This window comes from Poromitra crassiceps (assembly GCF_964638095.1).
Source record: "Poromitra crassiceps genome assembly, chromosome: 2".
NCBI classification, from domain to species: domain Eukaryota; kingdom Metazoa; phylum Chordata; class Actinopteri; order Beryciformes; family Melamphaidae; genus Poromitra; species Poromitra crassiceps.
Window position 1 is genome coordinate 18,099,984 of NC_139624.1, and position 11,926 is coordinate 18,111,909.

The following is an 11,926-nucleotide window of genomic DNA, read 5'->3' on the forward strand; positions in this document are numbered from 1 at the left end:
TTCTTCATGACTAAAACCTTTACCACAGACTGAGCAAATAAATGTTTTCTCTCCTGTGTGGATTATCATGTGTGTCTTCAAGGTTCCTTTATGACAAAAACCTTTACCACAGACTGAGCAAATAAATGTTTTCTCTCCTGTGTGGATTATCATGTGTGTCTTCAAGGTTCCTTTATGACAAAAACCTTTACCACAGACTGAGCAAATAAATGTTTTCTCTCCTGTGTGGATTATCATGTGTCTGTTCAAGGTTCCTTTACGACAAAAACCTTTACCACAGACTGAGCAAATAAATGTTTTCTCTCCTGTGTGGATTATCATGTGTGTCTTCAAGGTTCCTTTATGACAAAAACCTTTACCACAGACTGAGCAAATAAATGTTTTCTCTCCTGTGTGGATTATCATGTGTGTCTTCAAGGTTCCTTTATGACAAAAACCTTTACCACAGACTGAGCAAATAAATGTTTTCTCTCCTGTGTGGATTATCATGTGTGTCTTCAAGGTTCCTTTATGACAAAAACCTTTACCACAGACTGAGCAAATAAATGTTTTCTCTCCTGTGTGGATTATCATGTGTGTCTTCAAGGTTCCTTTATGACAAAAACCTTTACCACAGACTGAGCAAATAAATGTTTTCTCTCCTGTGTGGATTATCATGTGTGTCTTCAAGGTTCCTTTATGACAAAAACCTTTACCACAGACTGAGCAAATAAATGTTTTCTCTCCTGTGTGGATTATCATGTGTGTCTTCAAGGTTCCTTTATGACAAAAACCTTTACCACAGACTGAGCAAATAAATGTTTTCTCTCCTGTGTGGATTATCATGTGTGTCTTCAAGGTTCCTTTATGACAAAAACCTTTACCACAAACTGAGCAGCTGAAGTGTTTCTTCCTTAGAACTTCACTCTTTTTCTGTGAGTCTAAACCTGACTGAGGCTCACTAGTTTCCATGCATTCATCATCATTGTCTTCAGTCTCAGAAGAGTCTGAAGTCTTGTCATCACTAGTTGGTTGTGAATTACTAGCTGGTTCTGATACTCCACAGTCCTCTCCATCAGCTTCTGTTTCCATCTGTTCAGTTGAGCTGCTGGCTAGAGGCTCTGCCTCTCTCTTCTCCTCAGTTTGGCTTTGATGAAGCTGGAAGGACTGAGGTTTCTCTTCCTCATATTCACTCTTCACAGGGACAACAGAGAATGGGAACTTGGTGATATCATCAACCTCCTCCGGCCGTTGAAGCTGCTCTCCCCCCTGGCTGATCCAGAGTTCCTCCTGTTCCTCTTTATTGTGTGGAGACTCTGGGTCCTCCTGTTCCTCTTTAACACTTTGGGTGCCACGGCCCTTGGGCAAAAGGTTGCTGTACTGTGCCACATAGGCCGCAATGCATTTTAATATAGCCATATCATTTTTTGTGTTCCTCTTATATGGACAACCAATAGCCTCAATGAAACTTTGAACCCTTCTGTTTCATTTTAAAAAAAAACTGTGTTTATAAACCGTTCCATTTTGGAAATACACCCCTCTGAAAAAGAGTGTTTTCGACCGAAAAGAGCATGCTGAAATTAGTTTCTGAGATAATCACATCTTTATGTTAGAAAGGCGACAGAATGAATTCTGCTTTGAGTTTAACAAAATGCTATAGCTGAAATGAAAGGTTAGAATGTCTAGTTTACCTGCGGGAAAAAGTATGTCAAAAGAATGTTTTGTTTATTTTCTACAAATATTAGTAAACAGCTTGGTCTAACATCAAAATGCTCACTTTCATGGGGTCATGCTGGATATTGAAGTCCATATTTCCACAAAGAAAGAAGATATCAACTTTTTTTTTTTTCTGGATGAAACTACACATTCTAAGCTTTCATTTTTTGTGTAACATTATAACAATATTCAAACACAAAATTTCCTGCATTGTTTTATTTTCTTGAAAAGAACCTTCACAGGAGTTGGAAATGAACACATGCTGTATATTGGAGCCAAAAAAAGGTCACGAGCGATGACATCATCACTGCTGACATCACTGGACACTTGTACCGATGACATCATCCGAGCCTATGACATTGAGGACAGTTATGACATCAGCAGTGATGTCATAAAGCTTCCATTTGCATCACTGTTATAGAAAATATTATTGTCTTATACTATAATCAATGGGCCGTGGCCTCTCTGGGCGTCCCCCTGTCCGGACAGCCATATTCAGATGACCTGTGTGGCCTACGTGTGTCACCCTGTCCACACACCATGTTTACAGACCTTTACCAGAGTTAGCACAAAACATACAGATCTTTTATAACTGCTGCTTTGAGATGTGGGGGCGAGTCATCTTCCTGGTGCGATCGTGAGTGCGTCTCTCTCGAAGTGGGCTCTTTTCAGCAAATATAATAATAATAATATAATATGTAATCAGCTATTTTGAAGAACTGTATATTTTCATATACCATGAGATATGCATGTTCTAATTGGAAATACAATGCATCCTGAAAACAAAGCAGCTTTGCCTGGTGTTTCACATTCGGCACTTATCTAGTCTCTTTTTGTTATGAGAAAATGCTTTATACAACAATCACTGTGAGTGATACTCAAAAAAGCAGGGGTAGAGGCAGAGAGGTACATGGTCACATTGCGGGCAGACAAATTTGGTCTCTCTTCGGTGTCCCTTGGCTGCGCAGTGTGCACATTTCCGATATGCCTTGCTCTTGGTGGGCGGGACTTTCACCGGCTGTGGCACATGTCCCGCAAAGTTCACATTCTGCCTCACTGAAGCTGACCGTTTGCTTGTGTGTCTTGGCGTCTTTCCTGGAGGAAGAGGAGGTGGCTCGTCTGCCGGAGGAGGAGGGGGGGGGCAAGCAGATGTCGCCTCCGTCCACGATTTCACCACAGACAGGGTGAAGTCTTTGAGCGCTTTGCAGCTGGACGTAGGATTGCATTTCCTGTATACAGTAAACGCGTTGCTCATTGCAATCTGCATGAGGTAGACCACGAGCCGGTCAGTGGCATCGACCCTCTGATTGTCACAGAAATGGAGAAAGCGCCAAATCAGCTGGAACCTGTTGTGGGGCATTGTCTTCCTGAAGTATGGGGTCTCCATCGCCACATCAAGAGACCAGTAGTCAGCAATCTTGGGCTTCTTGATAAGGCCAGTCAGGAAGAGTAACCCCAGGAAACGCTTCAGCTCTCCCACAGACAGCGGTTGCCAGGCGTTTACCCGGGTGTAGGGCATGTGCAGCTCATCCAGCACGGCGATACACTGTTGAGCATAGATGTTGGTCTGCTCAACCATGATCTGCAGCAGCTCATCACAGATGAACAGCTCCAGAAAATCTGCCGGCTTGTCCGACTGGAGTGATGCAGCCGCATTCCTGGGACCTGGCACTGCTGTGAAGGGGAAGACTGTGGGGCTCCAGTCTGGCATCGTACGCCAGCGTGGAGAGTCCTCCTGACGAGACTTGCCCGCTGAAACAATGAAATAAAAGGTTTTTCTTCAGACAATTGTGATATGTAAAAAAGCTGTCTTTTTTCCAATAATTAGAAGCCTTGTGTTGACAAAAATAATAATAATAATAATAATAATAATAATAATAATAATAATAATTGATATTATTATTATTATTATAGATGAGCTGGCTGCATACGTGACATGAATTTCCTGTAAAGTATCTATAGATTCTCACCTCTTGAAGACCCTCTCTTCCCAACTGCAGATGCCCGCACGCGCTCAGTCACCTCCTCCTCCTCCACCTCCTCCTCCTCCCCTGTAGTCAAAGTGAGTTTATAAAATATGATACATTCTTGAGGGAAAAAAGTTTATGTTTTCAATATCAGATGAATAATTGGAATTCTAAAATGGCTTATATCTCACCTTTGTCACTGGACTGCAACCGGGCACGACGAAAGCTGGCGGGAGCACCTGCCTCTTCATCGTCAGTCCCCTCCTCAGAGCTGTGCTGCAACTCTGAAGTTTTATATTTTACATGGTATTAGTAGGCTAATTCAGGATCGTTATTCTTACCAAGCTTTGTGTTGACAAAAATAAATTGATGAATAATAAAAGTGTGTGCGTTTATTTTTTTTATTTTTTACATTATTACCTCCAATGGTTTGTTTACTTGCTGGCCAGTGATGCCTGTTCCTATATAGATACTGTACTGTAAGTCACATGTTTAGATTGTTCTCATGGTTCCGTTTGTCCTGACAAATACATGGTGGATGAGTTGAGTTCCCTCCCCCTCCCTCCCCTGATATGTGAAGCGCTTTGTGTGTCTAGAAAGGCGCTATATAAATCCAATCAATTATTATTATTATTATTATAGATGTAGCTGGCTGTATACGTGACATGAATTTCCTGCAAAGTATAGGTTCTCACCTCTTGAAGAAGACGCCATCGCCACATCCCCCTCCTCTGAGCCTCTCTGAGGCGCCAGATCAGTCTCCTCCTCCTCATCAAACTCGTCAGAGTCTGTAGTCAAAGTGAGAGTTTATAAAAATATGATACATGATATGTGTTTTCAATATCAGATGATTTTTTGAAAATCGATTCATCTCACCTTCGCTGGAATCCAGGTGGGCATGACGAGGTGGTGGATGCCAGTCATCAGGGGGCTCTGGGTCCTCCTGTTCCTCTTTAATATAATGTGGGGGCTCTGGGTCCTCCTGTTCCTCTTTAATGTTTGGGGGCTCTGGGTCCTCCTGTTCCTCTTTAATGTTTGGGGGCTCTGGGTCCTCCTGGTCCTCTTTAATATAATATGGGGGGTCTGGGTCCTCCTGTTCCTCTTTAATATAATGTGGGGGCTCTGGGTCCTCCTGTTCCTCTTTAATATCATGTGGGGGCTCTGGGTCCTCCTGGTGCAGACTGGGGCTCCACTCCTGCTGCTCAGCGGGAACCTCTTCTTTAACCAACGGCTGCTGGAGGTCTGGAGGCAAGGCTTCTCTGTGTAACGGCCACTGCACCCGACACAGCTTCACCACAGCTCTCAGCTTCTGGACTTTAGACATTTTAATGTTCACACAGGAACTTTTCCTCCTGAACTGTGACCAACCTTACCTTTCTAAGCTCCAATAAATAGCTTCACAGCTAACGTTAGCTTCACAGCTAAACCATTCATCTGAGTCCATTAAGTCTTCTTCTTCCTCTGAGTTAACGGAGCCCCGCCCCTCTTCTACTTTATATACTCGCGATAATATCACCCGCACATACGAGTCTTCTGTTTGTAAATTACACTTCTGACAGTATAACGTGGAAATAATACGCTAGGCTACTGCTAACGTTACTCTCGTGCATGGGAGCTTCTTCTTCTTCTTCTTCTTTCTATTTCCGGCAGTTTAAACGCAACATGGCGTATTACTGCCCTCCTCAGTTCTATACTTCAACTACTCCCACAATTGGAAAAAATAAATAAACAAAAATAAATAAATAAATAAACACTATATCCTCTGATACAACTCTGATTCATGCAGAAATGTCAGCACTGCCTCTGTGATCAGCTGGTGGTTCTTATTCTTCAGGCCAAAGAAAGATTTTAGAGAGAAAGAAGAAACTCCTACTACTGTTAACCTCTTATAAAAGATTTCCCTTTCTTTCCTATACCTTCTACATTCTAGGAAAACATGCTTCACAGTTTCAGGCTCTCCACACTCACACCGCCCATCTGGATGTTTTCCCACAATGAACAAGGTACTATTTAACCCACAATGACCAAGCCTCAGTCTACATATCTTGACCCTATCGCTCCTAGACCCATATCCAGCCAAGTTGATTTTGACCTGAGGCTGCAGAGAGAAATAATGCCTCCCCTTTGTCCCCTTTTCCCACTCAGCCTGCCACTCAGCTTCAACTCCTTTCTTGATCTTCTCTCTGAGCTCAACTCTTCCCATTGAAATACTTATTACTTCTTCCTTTTTCAGGCTCTCCTTTGCAAGGGAATCAGCTGTCTCATTTCCCTCAATCCCAGCATGCCCTGGAACCCAGCAAAACTCCACTGCACAGCCTGCCTTCTCAATCCTATATAAAACTAATATTATTTCATGAATGAGATCAGGCCGAGCTTTAGACCTACCTGCACTCACAGCCATCAGTGCAGCAGCCGAGTCAGAACATATAATCACCTGGCTTGATCCCACTTCCTCCACCCACCACAATGCCCAGAGAATGGCAAGTAATTCTGTTACAAATACAGAGCTGCCGTCAGAGATTCTCTCTCCCTTACCTATCCCTAACTGAGGCACACACCACCCAAATCCTGCCTTCCCACTCTCTGGATCCACAGAGCCATCAGTATAAACCTCCAGAGACCCTGAGGCTAAAATGAATTTCTCAATTTTTCCTACAATCTCGCCCTTGTCTTTCTCCATCAGAAAACTAAATTCAATATCCCGGTCTGGAACTAGCCAAAATGGCACTGACAGCCAGCGAGTGTGCTCCGCAACCCTTACCTGATGTAACCTCAACTTCCTGGCCCACTGATCAACACTTGACAAAAAAGGCTTATACTTATCACTGTCTCCTGCCCCTGAAAGTAAACACCTAGCTGGGAAGGTCAGACTGGTCCCACTTAATTTTGCCCAGTACTGTAGCCCTAACTTTATTCTCCTCAGGCTTAAGGGCATTTCCCCCATTTCCACTAATAATGCTGGAATTGGGGTGGTCTTAAAAGCTCCGCAACAAATTCTCAGAGCCTTGCACTGTAGCACATCCAGCTTTCCTAGATTTGACTTGGCAGCGGAACCGTACACAAAACAGCCATAATCAATTGCTGACCTGATCATCGCCTGATATATCAAGCACATGGTCTCCCTATCCGCCCCCCACCCACTCCCAGCCAAGCTTCTCAGCACATTCACTATTCTTTCACACTTTGCCAGGGTTTTCTCTATGTGAACAGCCCAAGTCATTCTTGCATCGAACCACACTCCCAAAAATTTGAACACCTTCACTTTCTCTAGAGGAGACCCATACATGATCAGCCCACCTCTAGGCAACTTCCTTTTAAACCCAAAAATCATATAGTTAGACTTAGAGGCTGAGATTTTAAAGCCCCACTTGTCTCCCCATTCCTCTACATACTCCAGAGCTCTTTGAACCTGCTTTAAACAGTACTCAACATTCCTCCCTCTTTTCCAAATGGCCCCATCATCTGCAAATAAAGATAACCCAAACCCTCTTCCAATTTGACTGAAAATATCATTAATCATAACATCGAAGAGGACCGGACTAATCACACTTCCTTGTGGGGTGCCATTTTCTATTTTAACAGTTTTTGAGGTTTGCCCCCCCACACGTACTTGAATCGTCCTGTCCAATAAGAAATCCCTTATCCAATTAAACATTCTCCCTCTAACTCCTAAATCATACAATTTCAAAAGCAACCCCTCCTTCCACAAAGAATCATATGCCTTCTCAATATCCAAAAATACACTTACCACTACTTCCTTATTCTCAAATGCCTTTCTAATGTCCTGATCTAGAACTGCTACTGACTCCATTGTAGACCTGCCATTTCTAAACCCATTCTGAAATCCAACATAAAGATCCTTACTTTCTAAAAAGTAAACTAACCTGTTAGTAATCATCCTTTCCATAATTTTACAGAGTACAGATGTCAAAGCTATGGGACGATATGACCCTGGGTCAGACGCTACTTTACCTGGCTTCAAAATAGGAATGATAACGGCATGCTTCCACTCCTCTGGCAAGCAGCCTTCTGACCACACATTATTAAACAGACACAGTATTTCTAAATTTACAAAATCATCAAAATTCTTAAATAATTCATAAGATAACCCATCTCTTCCAGGCGTCGTGTTTGCACCAGCCTGGATAGCATCCCTTAACTCCTTCATTGTAAAGAACAAATTAATTGGATTTTCATTCTCTGAGCTCCTACTCAACTTCCACTCATTTTGAGACAACAGTTCAACCCTCTTTCTCCCTCCCTCCTCCCCCAAACTCCCAGAACTATGCACTGCTTGAAAGGCCTCCACCAGCATGTCTGCTTTCTCTTTATTGGTAACTGCTTCTACCCCACCCTTCTGAATCACTGGAATCGATCTTTTCTTATATACTCCTGACATTCTATGAACAACTGCCCACAAATGCCTTACAGAAGTCTCAGGGCCTAGTGTTTCACAGAACTTCCTCCAACTACTCTTTTTAGCATCTTTAATAACTCTTCTTGCTACTCCCCTTAACCTCTTATATGCTACTGCATGACACAGCCCTGGATATTGTCTCACCTTCCTATATGCTTTATTCCTATTCCTTACAGCTACATCACACTCTTTACTCCACCATGGTGCATGGGAGCTTCAACCATAGCCAGCGTCAAATATGCAGGATTTGAGCAGGAATTTCTTACGTCCGGTCACGATTTTTCAGAATAAAAGCGATCATTCAAACAACAAGTTCCTACTTCTCACAAGACCACATTATCCATGCATTTGCGTAATGGGTCACCTAGCTTGATAATCTTTTCTCTTGATGTCTAGAGGCCATACTCAAGTGAGAGGTACCCTCTATTGACCAGTGTGAGCTAGAGACACACCCTGTGCCAAGCATTTCAAGAAATAACACACCGTCTCCTTTGTATGTCTATTTTCATTCAAACGTTAAACTACAGGTTTATCTTAGTGTTCTTATGTTCATTATGTTGGACATAGTTAGATTTCTACTTAAATTTTTATGGTAAAAAAAAAACTTTATCATGCTTTTACTTTGAAGGCAAAATCACTAAACCCGAGTGAAATTCCTGCTGGCCGGAAGTGAAATTACTGCTATTTGACGCTCGTCAACCATAGATCCTTTGCTTCAACCGCTTCAACACACGTCACCAAGACAATACCCAGAACGCCTTGCAGCATCGAAGAAAGCCTAGCAGTCGGGAGTCGGGGGGCGCAGAACTTTCACACATGAACTCCGGATCAGGTCAGGGTTGCCCCCCACTGAGCCTGCCCCGGATGATAGGTGAAGTGTACCCTTTCACACATGAGGCATGTTACAAGGCCAGGTCGACACCTGGCATAGGGCCTGTGCATGGTATCATCACCCATGTATACCCTACCTATGAGGTCCTTGTTACAAGGCCAGGTCGACACCTGGCATAGGGCCTGTGCATGGTATCATCACCCATGTATACCCTACCTATGAGGTCCTTGCCAATTCCCAGCTTTAGCTGTGGTGGGGCATTCCTGTCCGTGTCGTGCGTTCCTTTATCGCAAAATAACTGGGATGTGGAGGCTAAATGACATCACATCCGTTTTGTTAGCGTTCCATTTGCAAAAAACTTGAGCTGGGAAGTTCACTGTTGATTGGTCAGATCCAGTCGCTAGCCAGGCTAGCCATTGTTAGCCATTGTTAGCAATAACAATTGACAACATGGCATTTCGCGGCATTTTGCGCATACAAACACTGCAGCCTCATGTCCACACAGATAGAAGTTAGGCAGTGCTGTGTGTACAGCTGATTTAATGAGACACAAACAAAACAGAAGTGCTAAACAATATTACTACGATTACTACTGTTGTTGCGTGGCGCAGCCATCTTGGATTTTTGAGGTTGGGGCTGCTGAGACTCCTACGAGTTTGGAATAGGAAATACCAGCTCTGATGACGTCACCGCCCAGCTCATGACCTTTGAAGTCGTAAGATTACCAGTCCCCAGTTATAAAGGAATGCACGATAACTTTTGCATAGATATCTCGATACTCGATACTTAAACGATACCACGGCAAAAAGCGAAAACAGGGAAAGTCGTGTAATAATGAATGACAGAAGAACATGGAAGTTAAAATTCATGTTTTGAGTCTTCATCATACTTTATGTGGTGTTCAAAGATAGCTGGGGAAGGCTGCCTCAACTGAGTTGGTGCTGATTCTACTGGCATCTCATTTGACTAAATAGAAAATGAGGAAATGTGTTCAGTAGAGCGCAGAATAGAATAATTTCTGTTCAGTCTACTTTAGTATAATCCTGAGTTTGAGCTTCATCATTAAGTGCCAGCTTTACAGTTAATGTCATGTATGTTTATTATTTTTCACAATAAAATGTACAGTAGGCCTATGTGGTATGTGGTGTCAAGTGTTTTCTTGTTTGTTCATACATGTAGGTGAGTTTTTGACAATTAGTATAACATTAATCATGGATTATTCTAAATAAATAATTGTCAGTGTTATTAAAGCTTTTACATGGTAATATGCAGTAATCTGATGTCCCTTATACTTATTGTGTGATTTCTTTGCAACCTCATATCACTCTTAAACACCGTCATGACTCAATAGCCTACCTCCTTGGCAGAGGTTAGGCGCTCATGAGCGCATTGCCTTTAATTGCCTCGTCAAACGACGCTGAAAAAAGTTTGCTTCTCACAAAATAAATCACACTCGCTTGACTTGACGTTATCACATTCGCTAAACTGTCACATTTACTAGTCGGATCGTCTGTTGGAGAGATGCTTTGGCAAGTTGTCTCCCTTTTGCCTGTGTAAACATCGTTTTACAGACGGGCAGCTTTGTCAGACAGGCAGAGAGGAGTGACACTGGAGTGTCAGTGAGACAGGGGAGGGCGGACTTGGCAGGCCCACAGGGAGTTGAAACAGACAGAGCAAAGCTGCAGCACACAGACTCCGGTGGAGAAACAGACGGTGGCACATGGATGCAAAAGTACCGGTACTAAATTAACGTGGTATAGTATCCTTTTTAACGTCAGGGTATCGCGGTACTGTTGTAGTACCGGTATACCGTGCAACCCTATCCCCTCCTTCATGTGGGTAGGTGGGGCGGCGCCCTCTAGTGGCCGGCCGCCACTGAGACGTGACCGTGTGTGGAGTCGTGCATTGTGTGCTGGCGACTGGGTCGAGTATAGAGGGCCCTGACCGGCCCTAACAATCAGAGAACAGTTAGCAGTTAGCACGTGTCAAATCAAACCACATGCACACATACCATGATTCTTCCGTTTGTGGTGTTTGTATATCGTGTGAAGCCATTGGAGCCGACCTCCCAGTGGTTAAAGGACCCGCGCATCCGAGACTCTGAAGGAAGAATGAGTGATGAGTGTCGCGCTAGCTAGCTGCTCCGGTATGCGTAGCTTTTAGGTGATAGCTCAAACTCGATGTACTTCGGTGATATTTTAATTCCGTTTTACACAAGGTGCAAACTACTGCTCTTGACTTGTCCACTGTGCCATTTGGGGAGATTTTTAAAGTAAAACGAGCCATTTAGAAGCATATTGCTGTCTTTCTCTAGCCTGGTAAACCAGCCCGTCACGTGAACTCACATTTCATTTGGTTCTGCAAATGAAATGTGAGTTCACGTGACAGGCTGGTTTACCAGGCTAGTCTTTCTCTTCCATGCCTGCGCAGACAGGAAACAGCTGCGAACAGCTTGACTACAAGTACGGGTGCAACGAAGGGACAAAATAGCAGCATGCGATTAACGCGATTAAAAAAAAAATGCGTTATGGTCGGCCCTTAATCGCATCGCGATTAATGCGTTAACGCTGACAGCCCTAGTATTAAGGTAAAGTTCTTCCCAAGTTGTTTTAGGGAAACAAATCTCATGAAAGTAGCCTACTTTTTTATTTCTCTATATTTCAAATTTTTATTTCTCTTATTTATTGTATCTTTTTTTCTCCTTTATCTAGCCTATTTTATGTGAAGCACTTTGAATTGCCTGTGTGTGGAAACACTGCACCACACATCTATTAACTAAACCAGTTTTTCACTGTACATTGGCTTCATAAATGAAGGCCATAGACTGTATGGGACCTGTCACACCTGTGTAACATCTGAGTGAGGCAGGTGGGAGTTGAACCAGGGAACATCCACACACCAAGCAGCTGTTTATCTCACTGAGCTAAAGCCAAGGCCTCTGTGCTGCGTCCTCCATCAGTGCAATCTCCTGTTTAGCTAGTAAATCTGGTAGTTGCAAAACACAATTTATCTCAA

The 11,926-nt window shown here is 43.2% G+C and overlaps 1 protein-coding gene across 1 annotated transcript; it reads right to left on the reverse strand.

Moving 5' to 3' along the window:
- Nucleotides 1-1,952: 1,952 nt before the first annotated feature.
- On the reverse strand, nt 1,953-6,063 carry LOC310798664 (uncharacterized protein; the record flags this gene model as incomplete). The annotated part of the gene is made up of 6 exons (XM_083661216.1): nt 1,953-3,447; nt 3,666-3,746; nt 3,854-3,946; nt 4,358-4,450; nt 4,539-4,724; nt 6,048-6,063. 6 exons carry the CDS (start codon nt 6,061-6,063, stop codon nt 2,558-2,560), a joined length of 1,359 nt encoding a protein of 452 aa, XP_083517342.1. The 3' UTR covers nt 1,953-2,557.
- Between the last annotated feature and the right edge of the window lie 5,863 nt (nt 6,064-11,926).